At 53.6% G+C, this 18857-nt stretch overlaps 1 protein-coding gene across 2 annotated transcripts; it reads left to right on the forward strand.

Moving 5' to 3' along the window:
• The first annotated feature begins 751 nt into the window (after window positions 1-751).
• On the forward strand, window positions 752-18051 carry LOC133352438 (tumor necrosis factor receptor superfamily member 3-like). Of its 2 annotated transcripts, none has more exons than XM_061568083.1 (10): window positions 752-1245; window positions 7205-7317; window positions 9333-9411; window positions 9840-9950; window positions 10661-10895; window positions 11635-11717; window positions 12214-12291; window positions 13237-13304; window positions 17114-17141; window positions 17783-18051. In XM_061568083.1, exons 2-10 carry the CDS (start codon window positions 7282-7284, stop codon window positions 17929-17931), a joined length of 867 nt encoding a protein of 288 aa, XP_061424067.1. In that variant the 5' UTR covers window positions 752-1245; window positions 7205-7281; the 3' UTR covers window positions 17932-18051. The 2 variants fall into 2 exon arrangements, with proteins under 2 accessions (XP_061424067.1, XP_061424069.1); XM_061568085.1 differs by having other exon boundaries at window positions 10664-10895.
• The last annotated feature ends 806 nt before the right edge of the window (window positions 18052-18857 follow it).

Raw genomic sequence — 18857 nt, forward strand, 5'->3', positions numbered from 1 at the left:
CTACCAAACTCTGCAGCCATAGCTGGCTGCATGAGTCACTCCACAAAATGATGATAGTGGTCTATTGGCGGTTTAAATGGGAAAAAATATTTTTGGGTTTCTCAGCAAAAATCGCCGAGAAAGAGGCGGACAGGGAACGCCGATCGGAAAGTCGAAGACATCGCGCGTGCGAGTTGAAGGCTCTTTCGTCAACGCGCACCGACACGCGCGTGGTGAAGTATGGTCAAACGAGTGCCGTGAGCGACGAGGCGTGATTGGGGGGGGGGGGTCGTTAAACCCGCCACCACCCGACACGGCCGATGAGTGAAGGTTGTCACGTGAACAAAATCGGCCAATTCGCGTTGGGCACAAACCGGTCGTGTGATGGAGAAGCTACAACGACGTTGACAATTCCAGCATTTTATTGGCATCCGAACGGCAGAGGTCGCAACCGGGTACCCGATACCCGTACCCAACCCGATACCCGGCTACCCGTACCCGGCCGGGTAGCCGTTTGCGACCCTGGTGCGGCCGGGTACGGGTACGGGTAGGCCGTGAGTTACTGGTGAGTAGCCGTTTGTCACTGCGGGTACGGATAAGGAATCAAAACCCGTTTTGCGACCTCTGCCGAACAGTCGGGGAAATCCCTTTGACCACGAAATCATATCCCCAACTCCACCCACCTCCCCCAAATCTCCCCCCCACCACCACCACGTCGCCCGCCCCCCTCCCCGCCCACTCCACCCGCACGCAGCCCCCTCCTACCTCGCACGAGAGCAAGTCGGTGAGACGGAGCGAAGGGGCAGTCCCCACTTCGCTTCAAGTTGTCATTCAGCAACATCGTTCTAGTCGTCGCCGTCTTCGTCGTCGTCGTCTTATTCCGAAGAAGGATCAACTCGTCCACCATCAACTCCACCACCGACTCCACCACCGACTCCACCACCAACTCAACCACAAACTCTACCACCGACTCAACCACCGACTCAACCACAAACTCCACCATCAACTCCACCATCAACTCCACCATCAACACCAACTCCAACACCAACTCAACCACCAACTTAACCACCAACTCCACCATCAACTTAACCACAAACTCCACCACCAACTCCACCACCAACTCCACCACAAACTCCACCACCAACTCCACCACCAACTCCACCACAAACTCCACCACCAACTTCACCACCAACTACACCACCACCGACTCCACCATCGACTCAACCACCGACTCAACCACCAACTCCACCACCACAAACTTCCCAGGTGAGCCGAGTCACTGAGAATGTGGAGTTGACTTGATGGGCAGGTGGATTGTTTGGACCGCATTGATTCGCTCGACACACAGGCAAAGGTCCCCCGTGTAGCTGAGGCACGGCTGTTGGGGCAAGTGCTGTGGGGGAAAAGCACACACACCCGGCCGCCTTTGTCTCTCCGCTGCTGATGTTTTATACGCGCCGCACCACTGTGTACTCGGTTCAGGCCGAGTTGACCTAGGGGAGGCCCAGGGAGCGGTTCGGATATTCGTCACTGGTGTTGGCCGTGAGCGGGAATCGAACTCGTAGCGCAGTGCGCTGACCACTACGCCACTACTCCCACGCACACAGACATAGACACACATAGACACACACAGACATAGACACACATAGACACACACAGACATAGACACATATAGACACACACAGACATAGACACACATAGACACACACAGACATAGACACATATAGACACACACACAGACACACATAGACACAGACACACATAGACACACACACACATAGACACACACACAGACACACACATACAGATGTAGACACAGACACACATAGACACACACATAGCCACACACACAGACATAGACACAGACACACAGACACACACACAGACACACACAGACATAGATACAGACACACATAGACACACACACAGACAGACACACAGACACACATAAACACACACATACGCACAGACACACACACAGACACACACATAGACACACAGACATAGACACAGATATAGACACACACACAGACACAGATATAGACACACACACAGACACACAGACATAGACACACACAGACCCACACAGACACACACATACAGACATAGACACACATAGACACAGACACACATAGACACACAGACAGACACACATAGACACACATACAGACATAGACAAACACAGACACACATACAGACATAGACACACACAAACACACACACACACACATAGACACACAGACATAGACACACAGATATAGACACACACAGACACACATAGACACACACACACAGGCACACACACATAGCCATAGTCACACAGACATAGACACACACGGACACACACACAGACACACATACAGACATAGACACACAGACATAGACACACATAGACACAGACACACACACATAGACACACACAGACTTACATAGACACAGCCATAGACACAGACATAGACACATACATAGACACAGACACACATAGACACACAGATATAGACACACAGACATAGACACACATAGATATAGACACAGACACACACACATAGACACACACACAGACCTACATAGACACAGACATAGACACACACATATCCACACACATAGACACATACACACATAAACACAGACATAGACACAGACATAGACACACACAGACAGACACACACAGACATAGACACACACACAGACATAGACACATAGCCTTAGACACATAGACACAGACACACAGGCATAGACACACACACATAGACATAGGCACACACACAGACACACACGAAGACATACACACACACATAAACACACAAAGACACACAGACATAGGCACATAGACACACAGACACACAGAGACACGCAGACACAACGGCACACACCGACATCGACTCACGCAGGGCCGGATGAAGGGTTTTGTGGAGTCTTATTGTGTCTTTTGGTCTTGTCTAACATGGGCCGGCACGTCCACTTCACCAAGAGCATGGCCATACAGCACCCCAAGGCTGTAGCCATGGAGTCAACATTGGGGGGACCAAATCTCCCAGGGGGTCTGGGGGTCCCAACCCAAAAAAACATCAACATTTGCAAACTCATTTTCTGCCTATAATATATATAAAAAATTCACTAACACATAGAATGGATTTTTATTGGTTTTAATGTCTAATAGTGTATTCTATTACATCGCTCTGTTTTTACTGTTTTACCATTTCTTGTTTCATTGTATGTAATGGCAGAGATTAGGGATTCATAAAGTACAACCATAATCACAATCATATAAACAGAAATCTATGCATTGATTTATATGAAGACAAGGCCAGATATTGTGGCCAATGTTTAGTAAATTGTTGTTTTTATTTACATAGATAGCAATTATATATTTTATAGCAATTTATTTATTTGAATATTGGGGGGGGGGAGATGTGTCGTCTTAGTCTAAATACGTACCAACTTGAGCCGTTCATATTCTACACAAATAGCAACGCGATGTTTTTCTCAGATAAAAAAAAGTTTCAAAAACCGTTCAGCCTCCCTAATACGCGTAGACAATGGCATTAGAACTTTAAAGATTTGTAATCACGTATTGATTACAACTAAAGATTTGTAATCACGTATTGATTACAATTAAAGATTTGTAATCACGTATTGATTACGACTAAAGATGTGTAACCACGTATTGATTACGACTAAAGATTTGTAATCACGTATTGATTACGACTAAAGATCTGTAACCATGCATCGATTATAAGTAAAGATTTGTAACTACGTATTGATTACGACTAAAGATCTGTAACCATGCATTTATTACAACTAAAGATATGTAACCACGTATTGATTACAGCTAAATATTTGTAATCACGTATTGATTATAACTATAGACACGTGTCGTGTATTCACTACAGTCACGTGACGTGTATTCACTAAGGCAAAGATCCCCCGTGTAGCTTTAACAGACTGTTGGGGCAAGTGCTGTTAGCGAGCACCTATGAAGGCCGGCACGGCACACGAGGGGGTGGGTGGCCAGCACCACGCCCGGCCGCCTTTGTCTCCCCAGTGGCGATGTTTACACACCGCACCAGGTGTTCATTTGAGGCTGAGTCGACCTAGGGGAGGCCCACGACCGGTTGAAATAATCGTCACTGGTGTTGGCCGTGAGCGGGAATCGAACCCGGGTCGCCAGGTTCGTAGTGCAGCGTAGCGCCAACCGCTACACCACCGCTCCCCACCCAAATATAGACACACACAGACACACACAGACACACATAGACACACACACAGACACACACAGACACACATAGACACACACACAGACACACATAGACACACCCAGATGTAGACACACACAGACACACATAGACACACACACAGATGTAGACACACACAGACACACACAGACACACATAGACACACACACAGACACGCATAGACACACACCCAGATGTAGACACACATAGACACACACACAGATGTAGACACACATAGACACACACACAGATGTAGACACACACAGACACACATAGACACACACACAGATGTAGACACACACAGACACACATAGACACACACACAGATGTAGACACACACAGACACACATAGACACACACACAGACACACACAGACACACACACACACACCCAGATGTAGACACACACAGACACACACACAGATGTAGACACACATAGACACACATACAGACACACATAGACACACACACAGATGTAGACACACATAGACACACACACACACACAGACACACACACAGATGTAGACACACATAGACACACACACAGACACACAAAGAACTAATAACCCCCGTATAGCCTTTAACAGACTATTCTTAGGTTTTTTTCGGTAAAGCACCTATGAAGGCCGGAACGGTACACGAGGGGGTGGGTGGCCAGCACCACGCCCGACCGCCTTTGTCTCCCTAGTGGCAATGTTTACACACCGCACCAGGTACTCATTTGAGGCTGAGTCGACCTAGGGGAGGCCCAGGACCGGTTCAGATAATCGTCACTGGTGTTGGCCTTGAGTGGGAATCGAACTCGTGTCGCCGGGCTTATAGCGCAGCGCGCTAACCGCTGCACTAGACACACACACAGATGTAGACACACAGACACACATAGACACACACAGATATAGACACACATAGACACACACAGACACACACAGACACACATAGACACACACACAGATGTAGACACACATAGACACACACACAGACACACATAGACACACACACAGATGTAGACACACAAAGACACACACACAGACACACACAGACACACATAGACACACACACAGATGTAGACACACATAGACACACACAGATGTAGACACACACAGACACACATAGACACACACAGACACACACAGACATACATAGACACACACCCAGATGTAGACACACACAGACACACATAGACACACACAGACACACACAGACACACATAGACACACACACAGATGTAGACGCACAGAGACACACACAGATGTAGACACACACAGACACACATAGACATACACAGATGTAGACACACACAGACACACATAGACACACACAGATGTAGACACACACAGACACGCAGACACACACAGATGTAGACACACACAGACACACATAGACACACACAGATGTAGACACACACAGACACACACAGATGTAGACACACACAAACAGACACGTCAATACAGACATTGACACACACGGCTATAGACAACAACAATAATCGCCACTAAGTGGCGGGGACGTCACCACGACGCCTGTGCCAGGCTAGGTGCACGTTAAGGCCACGTGAAGTGTCGAACGCCCGCCGGCAGGAGGTCACGGGGCAGACCCAGGATGCTGCGGATCCGATAGACACGTACAGACATAGACACAAAGACACACAAAGACACACAAAGACATAGACACACACACATAGTAGACACGTACAGACATAGACACACACACAAAGACACACAAAGACATAGACACACACACAAAGACACATAAAGACATAGACACACACACATAGTAGACACGTACAGGCATAGACACACACACAAAGACACACAAAGACATAGACACACACACAAAGACACACAAAGACATAGACACACACACATAGTAGACACGTACAGACATAGACACACACACATAGACACACAAAGACATAGACACACACACATAGTAGACACGTACAGACATAGACACACACACAAAGACACACAAAGACATAGACACACACACATAGTAGACACGTACAGACATAGACACACACACAAAGACACACAAAGACATAGACACACACACAAAGACACACAAAGACATAGACACACACACAAAGACACACAAAGACATAGACACACACACATAGTAGACACGTGCAGACATAGACACACACACAAAGACACACAAAGACATAGACACACACACAAAGACACACAAAGACATACACACACACATAGTAGACACGTACAGACATAGACACACACACAAAGACACACAAAGACATAGACACACACACAAAGACACACAAAGACATAGACACACACACATAGTAGACACGTGCAGACATAGACACACACACAAAGACACACAAAGACATAGACACACACACAAAGACACACAAAGACATAGACACACACACAAAGACACACAAAGACATAGACACACACACAAAGTAGACACGTACAGACACAGACACACACACAAAGTAGACACGTACAGACACAGACACACACACAAAGACACACAAAGACATAGACACACACACATAGTAGACACGTGCAGACATAGACACAAAGACACACAAAGTAGACACGTACAGACATAGACACACACACACAAAGACACACAAAGACATAGACACACAAAGACACACAAAGACATAGACACACACATAGTAGACACGTGCAGACGCAGACACAAAGACACACAAAGTAGACACGTACAGACATAGACACACACACAAAAACACACAAAGGCATAGACACACAAAGACACAGACACACACACATAGTAGACACGTACAGACATAGACACACACACACAAAGACACACAAAGGCATAGACACACAAAAGACACAGAAAGACAGACACACACACATAGTAGACACGTGCAGACAGACACATGCATAAGCGCACACAGACAAAACACATGGATGAAACAGACACAGACGTAGGACACACAGAACGCACCCAACCCACTGACCCTGGCCCAATGCTCGCCATGTTGCTGTCCACTCGCAGGACCGGGCCAAGGTTCGCCACCCAACCCAGCCTGCTCGGTCAGGGAAGGTACCCGTGACCTGGCAGAGAGAGAGAGAATGGTGGTCGCAATCTACGCTCTGCTTGCCGCGGTGGTGAGTCTCCACGTGAAGGCCAGGGACACCTGGAATCGGGGGTCACACTTGGGGACTGAGAACACCTGGGAGCAGGGAGACCTGGGACCAGAGACACCTGGGACCAGGGAGACCTGGAATCGGGGGTCACACCTGGGGACCAGAGATACCTGGGAGCAGGGACACGCGGGGCTTAGATCCAGGCACTGAATGTGGGGGGCTGGGTGGTATGTTGTTGATCGTCTTCGTCTCTATGGCAGCTGTTTCTGTTTGGTGGCTTTTGGCTCTGATTTACACCTTTGGACTTTTTGTACGGTCCACACCCTGGTGATGTGCGTAGGTACATCACATGAGTCACGGGGAATTTTCTTACTGCCTCTCGGCCCGTGCCGCCCCCGTCTCCACCTACTCCACCTCAGTGCCCCGAAGCTAATTCGTCTGGATAGGCGTCACCTACTATATATACACACACACTCACCTGTATAGGCACCTGCATTTTTCACTCACCCACCCACTACCCACTCACACACCCCCACCCACTCACCCCCCACCCAACCACCCACTCACCCACCCACTGACCTACCCACCCACTCACCCCTGACCCACCCACCCACCACTCACCCACCCACTCACTCACCCACCCACTCAATCACCACCCACTCACTCTCCCACTCACTCACCCACTCACTTACTCACCACCCACCCACTCACTCCTGACCCACACACTCAACTACCCACCCACTCACCCACCACCCACCACCCACCCACTCACCCCCACCCACTCATTCACCCACCCACTCACCCACTCCCCCACTCCCCACTCACCCCCACCCACTCACCCCCACCCACTCACCCCCACCCACTCACCCCCACCCACTCACCCCCACCCACTCACCCCCCACCCACTCACCCACTCACCTACCCACCCACTCACCCCTGACCCACCCACCCACTACTCACCCACCCACCCACTCACCCACCCACTCACCCACCCACTCACCCACCCACCCACCCACTCACCCACCCACCCACTCATCCACCCAATCACTCACCCACCCACTCACCCACTAACTCACCCACTCACCGACTCACCCACCCACTCACTCACCGACCCACCCACCCACTACTCACCCACCCACCCACTCACCCACCCACTCACCCACTCACCCACCCACTCACCCACCCACTCACCCACCCACCCACTCATCCACCCACTCACTCACCCACCCACTCACCCACTCACCCACTAACCCACCCACTCACCGACTCACCCACCCACTCACTCACCGACCCACCCACCCACTCACCCACCCACCCACCCACTCACTCACCCACTCACCCACTCACCCACCCACCCACTCACCACAACGCAGGTCCCACTCGCACTCTGGAATCCGCTCCTCCCATCATCGTCGCCATCTCTCCCCCCCACTTCCCCCGCACCCTCTCACAGCAAGACCCTCTCACAGCAAGACCCTCGCTGAGCGCAGTGGACTTTGTGCCGTGCCACAACCGCCCTGAGCCACCACGACTGCGACAGTGCTGTTTGTTGCGGGCCAATTGACGTTGTGGGCCCTGTGCACAGCACCTCGAATTTCAATACCGCAGGCAGCGGGCAGCCAGCGACCCCTAGCGGTTGCACTCGGGATATAGACTCGCGTGCCTCTCGTGCCTCTGCTGCCTCTCACCTGTGCCTCTCTCACCTGTGCCTCTCTCACCTGTGCCTCTCTCACCTGTGCCTCTCTCACCTGTGCCTCTCTCACCTGTGCCTCTCACCTGTGTCCCTTACCTGCCACTCTCACCTGCGTCTCTCACCTGTCTCTCTAAACTGTGTCCCTCATCCAAGGCTCTCATCTGTCACTCTCGCCTGTCTCACCTGTCTCCCTACTGTGTCTCCCTCCTGTGTCTTTCACCTGTCTCCCGTGTCTCTCACCTGTGTCTCACCTATGTCAGCTGCCTCTCACCTGTGCTTGTCACGTGTGTCTCTCACCTGTGTCTCACCTGTGACTCACCTGTGCGTCTCTCACCATGTCTAGATGCTGTGTGTGGGTGGGACTCCGGTCACGTCGCCTCCGTGCACCTTGCCGGGGCCGTGGGACATCCGATGTCTCCCAGGTGAGTCACTGCAGTCTGTGGTGTGTACTGCACATCCACCCATTGTGGTGAGGATGGAAGAGTCGGTGGTGGTGATGGTGGTGGTGGTGATGATGGTGGTGGTGGTGGTGTGAACGATGTTTGTGGTGGTGGTGGTGATGATGTGAACAATGTTTGTGGTGGTGGTGGTGATGGTGGTGGTGTGAACGATGTTTGTGGTGGTGGTGGTGGTGATGATGTGAACGATGTTTGTGGTGGTGGTGGTGGTGATGGTGTGAACGATGTTTGTGATGGTGATGATGATGTGAACGATGTTTGTGGTGATGGTGATGATGATGGTGGTGGTGATGTGAACGATGTTTGTGATGGTGATGATGATGTGAACGATGTTTGTGGTGATGGTGATGATGATGATGGTGGTGATGTGAACGATGTTTGTGCGGCCCCAGGCTGTTTCTTGCAGCTGGAGACCGGGACCTGCACCCCGTGCCCACACGGCTCCTTCATGGAGCACACCAACACCGATCACGCCTGCCGCAGGTGCAGGAGATGCGACGCAGGTACCACTCACGAGACACGCGCGAGTCACACGGTGGCTAGGAAATGTTAACTCCCTCGCCTGGTGTACAGGAGGTCGTGGGTTCGATCCTGACTCTGACGCCTGCTGCTGCTGTATATTAGGAGTTTGCGTGTCTCTCTCCCTGTGGTCATGTGGATTTTTCTCTGGGTCCTCTGGTTTTTCGTTCCACATTTAGCAAGGTCCGTGTGGAGTATTTGGCTGCTATGAATTTGCACGTGACGATAAGCCACTTCGTTGGGGTATCATTCGTGAGAGCCAGGTCGCTTCTGAAAAAGAGCTACATAGCTCAGTGGGACCTTACCTGGTAAAGTTTAAAATAGTTTAGTAGTTTATAACTTGACCATGCACCAGCCACGCACGCCACACAGCGCAACCAACCAGCGATCACGATGGATGTGCCACCGCATTCGGCACGGTGTCCGACGTTTCTCACCACCTCCTGGGGGGCTTCTTCAGGAACCGAACTGATCACATTTGTAACCAGGAATTGACTGCACAATAAGCCACATGTGACTTATCCTGTCCAATCGCAGGCAGCTATGACCAAGAAGTTGTAGAATAACCTCTGACCCCCTCCTCCTCCCCCCCCTGCTCCCTCCCCATGTTCCCTGCCCTTACTCTGCCCTGCTGCCCCCACCCCTGCCCTGCTGCCCCCACCCCTGCTTCCCCCCTCCCCTTGTCACCCTGGAGCAGGTGCCGGCTTCGAGGAGGGGCGGCCGTGCGGTGCGCAGGCCGACGCGGAGTGCCGCTGCCGCCCCGGCCTGCACTGCGTGAGCCCCGACTGCCCGCTCTGCCAGGGGCAGCCGCTGTGCCCCCCGGGGCAGCAGCCCGGGCCCCCCCCGGAGCCCAGCTCCTGCATCCCCTGCCCACCCGGCTCCTACTCCGACTCCACGTCCGCCACGCTGCCCTGCAGGGAGCACACGCGGTGAGTGCCGTGGCTGTGGTGGTGGTAGCGGCGGTGGTGAGAGTCGGGGAGTGGTGGTGTAGCGGTTAGCGCTACGAACCCGGCGACCCGAGTTCGATTCCTGCTCACGGCCAACACCGGTGACGACTATCTGAACCGGTCCTGGGCCTCCCCTAGGTCGACTCGGCTTCAAATGAGTATCTGGTGCGTCGCCACGAGGGAGACAAAGACGGCCGGGTTTAGGATGCTGGCCACCTACCGTCTGTCATCTCAGTCAGTCGACCCATGGCACCTGGGTCTGCCCCTTGACCTCCTGCCAGCGGGCGTTCGACACTTCACGTGGCACATAGCCTGGCACAAGCGCCGTGGTGAGGTCACCGCCGCGTGGTGGCGAATGGCGGCTGCTGTTGTCGTTGATGGTGGTAACGGCGGCGGCGGTGACTGGATTACTCGGGAGACGCTTTTACTGAAAACGTGACTTTCACACAGTGCACCAGCCGCACGTAAAAAATAAAATCTCCTTAAATAAATGCTTACACACACACACACACGTATGTCGGTGTCATATCGTGAGTGAACGTCAGCCCCACGTAGCCACAGAGCCACCCACTCCTGCGTGTGCAGGGTGACCAGTTCCGCTCCGGCACGCCCGGACGGACTTCACCGCCAAAGTTGATGTGCGCCATGGTCTCACTGCTCCCTGCATCCACGCGGCGGTGGTGGTGATGGGGCTTGTGTGTGTTTGTGTGTCTCTCTGCAGCTGTGATGATCTGGGAATGTCAACGTTCATCAACGGAACCCAGGAAGTGGATGCCATCTGTCATAAGCAGAATTATCCCATGGGTACGGAGACACAGGGAGACACACGTGGAGACACACGGACACACACAGAGACACACGTGGAGACACACGGACACACACGGAGACACACGTGGAGACACACGGACACACACGGAGACACAAGCTGAGGCACGGACACTCGCAGAGACACACGGGGGCCCGCAGAGACCCACGGAGACACACGTGGAGACACACGGACACACGTGGAGACACACGGACACACACGGAGACACAAGCTGAGGCACGAACACACGCAGAGACACACGGGGGCCCGCGGAGACGCACGGAGACACGGACACAACAAACATTTACACAGAATGAGTGCAGCGGTGAGTGAATGTGTTGGGGAGTGAATCAGTGAGTGAACGGGTTGGAGAGTGAGTCAACGAGTGAATGGTCGAGCGAGCGAGCGGGCAGATGAGCGGGTGGGCGAGCGAGCGAACGAGCAGGCAGACGAGCGAGCTGGTGGGTGACTCTTTGTGTTGTCTGTTCTCCTCAGTCCTCATTGCTTCCGTCGGTGTTGGAGTGATCGTGATCGTGATCGTGGTGATCTTCATAACCCTGTTCTTATACAAAAGTGAGCATCATCATCATCACACAGTACAACTCATCACCTCGTCACACCAATCATCGTCATCATCATCACACTCACAACACCACCCACCTCGCCACACCCATCATCTCAATCACTCACTCCTTGCTCTTTGGTTGTTTCGGTAAAGTCACGTAGAAAATAAATAAATTAAATACTAGCATACGACGTTTCGATTGCAACACAAGCAACCATCATCAGGTACAAGTGAAAGAGAAAACAAACATAGTAAACTTAGAAATATAATATAATACAACACAGAGATTCGGCTAACATAACAGTCAACACCATACCTGGTTGATTAACGTTCTTCCAAAACACAGACACGGAGACACACAGACAGACACACAAGCAGAGAGAGACAACACAGAGACACACAGAGACACACAGAGACACACAGAGAGAGACACAACATAGACACACAGACAGACACACAAGCAGAGAGAGACAACACAGAGACACACCGAGAGAGACACACACATAGGCACACAGAGAAACAACGCCTCTGTGTCGAGGCCTTAAATAGAGAGGGGGGGGGTAGAGAAATTCGCATGTCAATGCGAGATTCGGAGCTTTTTTGACTGCAGGAAATACTACAACACGAAGACACAGAGAGAGAGAGAGAAAACACACTAAATCAAAAAACTTTGAAAATGTAATGCAATGCAACACAGAGAGTCGGTCAACAAACAATTCATTCCTTCATAGCCACTATGATTACATTCATAATTACTACTACCACCGTCAAACAACTTCACCAACTTCTTAATCACGACCAACGCCATCAGTATCATCATCATCCTCCCATCACCCATTTGCAACGAGCCTTGGTGCTGACACGAATCCTCCGCGTGTTTACGATGGCTATGAGCTGGCACTGCTGATGAGAGCCCCTGTGGTTGAGACCGTGTGCTGTGCCGTGTTGCTTAGGACGTCATCGCTGGTCGCGTCCCATAAGATGGTGCCAAACCAAGGAACTGGTCAATGTGATCACGCCGGTGAGGAACACCTCCTCACCACAAACAGCTCCTCACCACCCACAGAGACTCACCCACAGAGACTCACCACCCACAGCTCCTCACCACCCACAGGGACTCACCCACAGAGACTCACCCACAGAGACTCACCACCCACAGAGACTCACCACCCACAGAGACTCACCACCCACAGCTCCTCACCACCCACAGGGACTCACCCACAGAGACTCACCACCCACAGAGACTCACCACCCACAGAGACTCACCACCCACAGAGACTCACCACCCACAGGGACTCACCACCCACAGAGACTCACCCACAGAGACTCACCACCCACAGAGACTCACCACCCACAGAGACTCACCACCCACAGAGACTCACCACACACAGAGACTCACCACCCACAGGGACTCACCACCCACAGAGACTCACCACCCACAGCTCCTCACCACCCACAGGGACTCACCCACAGAGACTCACCACCCACAGAGACTCACCACCCACAGAGACTCACCACCCACAGAGACTCACCACCCACAGGGACTCACCACCCACAGAGACTCACCACCCACAGCTCCTCACCACCCACAGGGACTCACCCACAGAGACTCACCCACAGAGACTCACCACCCACAGAGACTCACCACCCACAGAGACTCACCACCCACAGAGACTCACCACCCACAGAGACTCACCACCCACAGAGACTCACCCACAGAGACTCACCACCCACAGAGACTCACCACCCACAGAGACTCACCCACAGAGACTCACCACCCACAGAGACTCACCACCCACAGAGACTCACCACCCACAGAGACTCACCACCCACAGGGACTCACCACCCACAGAGACTCACCACCCACAGAGACTCACCACCCACAGGGACTCACCACCCACAGAGACTCACCACCCACAGGGACTCACCACCCACAGAGACTCACCACCCACAGAGACTCACCACCCACAGACTCACCACCCACAGAGACTCACCACCCACAGACCACAGGACTCACCACCCACAGAGACTCACCACCCACAGAGACTCACCACCCACAGAGACTCACCACCCACAGGGACTCACCACCCACAGAGACTCACCACCCACAGCTCCTCACCACCCACAGGGACTCACCCACAGAGACTCACCACCCACAGAGACTCACCACCCACAGAGACTCACCCACAGAGACTCACCACCCACAGCTCCTCACCACCCACAGGGACTCACCCACAGAGACTCCCCACCCACAGAGACTCACCACCCACAGAGACTCACCACCCACAGAGACTCACCACCCACAGAGACTCACCACCCACAGAGACTCACGACACACAGAGACTCACCACCCACAGAGACTCCCCACCCACAGAGACTCACCACCCACAGAGACTCACCACCCACAGAGACTCACCACCCACAGGGACTCACCACCCACAGAGACTCACCACCCACAGAGACTCACCACCCACAGCTCCTCACCACCCACAGCTCCTCACCACCCACAGAGACTCACCACCCACAGAGACTCACCACCCACAGAGACTCACCACCCACAGAGACTCACCACCCACAGAGACTCACCACCCACAGAGACTCACCACCCACAGAGACTCACCACCCACAGAGACTCACCACCCACAGAGACTCACCACCCACAGGGACTCACCACCCACAGAGACTCACCACCCACAGCTCCTCACCACCCACAGGGACTCACCCACAGAGACTCACCACCCACAGAGACTCACCACCCACAGAGACTCACCACCCACAGAGACTCACCACACACAGAGACTCACCACCCACAGGGACTCACCACCCACAGAGACTCACCACCCACAGAGACTCACCACCCACAGAGACTCACCACCCACAGAGACTCACCACCCACAGCTCCTCACCACCCACTGGGACTCACCACCCACAGAGACTCACCATCCACAGAGACTCACCACCCACAGAGACTCACCACCCACAGGGACTCACCACCCACAGCTCCTCACCACCCACAGGGACTCACCCACAGAGACTCACCACCCACAGAGACTCACCACCCACAGAGACTCACCACCCACAGAGACTCACCACCCACCGCTCCTCACCACCCACAGAGACTCACCACCCACAGAGACTCACCACCCACAGAGACTCACCACCCACAAAGACTCACCACCCACAAAGACTCACCCACAGAGACTCACCACCCACAGAGACTCACCACCCACAGAGACTCACCACCCACAGCTCCTCACCACCCACAGAGACTCACCACCCACAGAGACTCACCACCCACAGAGACTCACCACCCACAGAGACTCACCACCCACAGAGACTCACCACCCACAGAGACTCACCACCCACAGGGACTCACCACCCACAGAGACTCACCACCCACAGGGACTCACCACCCACAGAGACTCACCACCCACAGAGACTCACCACCCACAGAGACTCACCACCCACAGAGACTCACCACCCACCGCTCCTCACCACCCACAGAGACTCACCACCCACAGAGACTCACCACCCACAGAGACTCACCACCCACAGAGACTCACCACCCACAGGGACTCACAACCCACAGAGACTCACCACCCACAGAGACTCACCACCCACAGAGACTCACCACCCACAGAGACTCACCACCCACAGGGACTCACCACCCACAGAGACTCACCACCCACATGGACTCACCACCCACAGGGACTCACCACCCACAGAGACTCACCACCCACAGAGACTCACCCACAGAGACTCACCACCCACAGAGACTCACCACCCACAGAGACTCACCACCCACAAAGACTCACCACCCACAGAGACTCACCACCCACAGAGACTCACCACCCACAGGGACTCACCATCCACAGAGACTCACCACCCACAGAGACTCACCACCCACAGAGACTCACCACCCACAGGGACTCACCACCCACAGAGACTCACCACCCACAGAGACTCACCCACAGAGACTCACCACCCACAGAGACTCACAACCCACAGAGACTCACCACCCACAGAGACTCACCACCCACAGAGACTCACCACCCACAGAGACTCACCACCCACAGGGACTCACCACCCACAGAGACTCACCACCCACATGGACTCACCACCCACAGGGACTCACCACCCACAGAGACTCACCACCCACAGAGACTCACCCACAGAGACTCACCACCCACAGAGACTCACCACCCACAGAGACTCACCACCCACAGAGACTCACCACCCACAGAGACTCACCACCCACAGAGACTCACCACCCACAGGGACTCACCACCCACAGAGACTCACCACCCACAGAGACTCACCACCCACAGAGACTCACCACCCACAGAGACTCACCACCCACATGGACTCACCACCCACAGGGACTCACCACCCACAGGGACTCACCACCCACAGAGACTCACCACCCACAGAGACTCACCCACAGAGACTCACCACCCACAAAGACTCACCACCCACAGAGACTCACCAGCCACAGGGACTCACCACCCACAGAGACTCACCACCCACAGAGACTCACCACCCACAGAGACTCACCACCCACAGAGACTCACCACCCACAGAGACTCACCACCCACATAGACTCACCACCCACAGAGACTCACCACCCACAGAGACTCACCACCCACAGAGACTCACCACCCACAGAGACTCACCACCCACAGAGACTCACCACCCACAGGGACTCAGCACTCCACACGAAGGCTTCAACGTGCACCTAGCCTGGCATGAGCTCGTCGCCATGATTCACTTGCGTTGGGTGCCAACGATTTGAGATTAAACCCCGGACTGTGTCGCCTTTGTGTCTTGCAGCCACCGACAGAAGAACGTCCCCCAAATGGTGAGTAATTCACACAGACTCAGCGTCGCGCTCGCTCACAGACAGAACTTTGCCAAATCCGTTGTTTGTTTTTGCACTCGCTGGCCATGGTGCTGATTTAGTGAGACTCGGTGAGAGCCCAAAGAGACCAGGCCCCGGTTTCATAGCGGGTAGCGGCAGAAACACCTGGAGTCGATCCCAGGTACTCGGCGCCTGTGGCCTCTGGACGCACCACGTGGCCACCTCCTCCTGCCTCCTCTTCGTCCAGACTCCCATCTCCCCAATGGAACGGGTTTCTGGGTTAACCAGAAAAAACAAACATTGGAGGGGAGGTGGTGGGGGGGGGTTCAGTGTCTCTGGGGAGCACTCATTGGCCCTTGAGACCCAACAAGAGAGGGGGGGGCGAGACAGAGAGAGAGGGGGGGGCGAGAGAGAGGGGGGGCAAGAGAGAGAGAGGGGGGCGAGAGAGAGGGGGGGCGAGAGGGAGAGAGGGGGGGCCAGAGAGAGGGGGGGGGCGAGAGAGAGGGGGCGGGGAGCCCAGTTGAGTCTCCGGGCGACACGCGGAGTCGAGCCCAGGCCCTCGGCACTCTGACCCCTCCCTTTCACCAACACCGCCGCCCCCCCCCCCCACCCCTGCCCGTGTCCCCGTGTCGTGCCTGCAGGCGGGACCGTCATCAACATCAGGACGGAGCACTGTCAGATCGGCAACGAGAACGTAATGAGAATCAACGGAGGCGAAACCGAGCCGCTTCGTGCAGACACACCGGACGGAGAGGACCCGGACCCCCCTAGTGGGGAAGGGGGGGCATGAGTGTGAACGTGCACTGTAAACCTTCTGTATATTTAACATAATGTATTGTCTGATTTGTACTATAGTATTTGCATTTTGTATTCATAAACTATTTCCCGCCTATTCTGGGCATTACTTGAAGTTTCGTCCGAGTCTGTTACTGTCAGCGCGAGGAGTCGAGGGTTCGAGTGGCCGATTCAGAATGGCAGAGGTCCGTTCTGTTTCGCGTGCGGTGTCACAGCAACGGAGACTTAACGCAATAGCCGGCAGGGTCCGGGCGGTCCCCCCCGACTGACGTAACGGGTTTCCGTCCCCGAGAGCCGTTCATCGGTCGAACGGCTCGTAAGTCGGAATGCAGTCACTTGCACAGGCGCATCGTCGCCGTGTGACGAGGGGAGCTCTACGTCTCCCGAGTAAATTGCTCGTCGGGCGAACGTGTCGTGAAAACGATCGCCGCTTTTCACATCGACTCTTGCGCAACTTTTTTTCTCTCACAAAGTTATAATTTTAAAATCAATAAAACATCGAATGTGATGCTTGCAGGTGCCTTTCCACAGCATCATCAATTAGCCTCCCCCCACCCCTGCCCGCCATGACAGTGCCACCATGAGCCCCCCCCCCCCATCCCCCCACATGGTGAATCACGTGCGCTGCATCACGTGGCCCAGCACGGTTGGTCACCAAACAGCTGTGGGCCGCGGTGCGCCCTCTGCCGGCCGCCGCTCGTTATGCGAACATTTTGCTCGTTCTGCGAACAAATCGGTCTCAATTAAAATTGGCTCGTTGATGGCGGCATTCTCGTGGAAAGAATCGCTCGTGAAACGGGGCACCGCCTGCGAATGTATTTGAAATGGCCATACGTTCAGTGTTATAAATTGTGTCGCGATTTGACAAAAAAAAGAAGCTTTGTTCAAATAAATGTGTATATTGATGTGTGATACTAGTGT

The sequence above is a fragment of the Lethenteron reissneri genome, chromosome 40, assembly GCF_015708825.2.
Source record: "Lethenteron reissneri isolate LAM-NWPU_2019-01 chromosome 40, ASM1570882v1, whole genome shotgun sequence".
NCBI classification, from domain to species: domain Eukaryota; kingdom Metazoa; phylum Chordata; class Hyperoartia; order Petromyzontiformes; family Petromyzontidae; genus Lethenteron; species Lethenteron reissneri.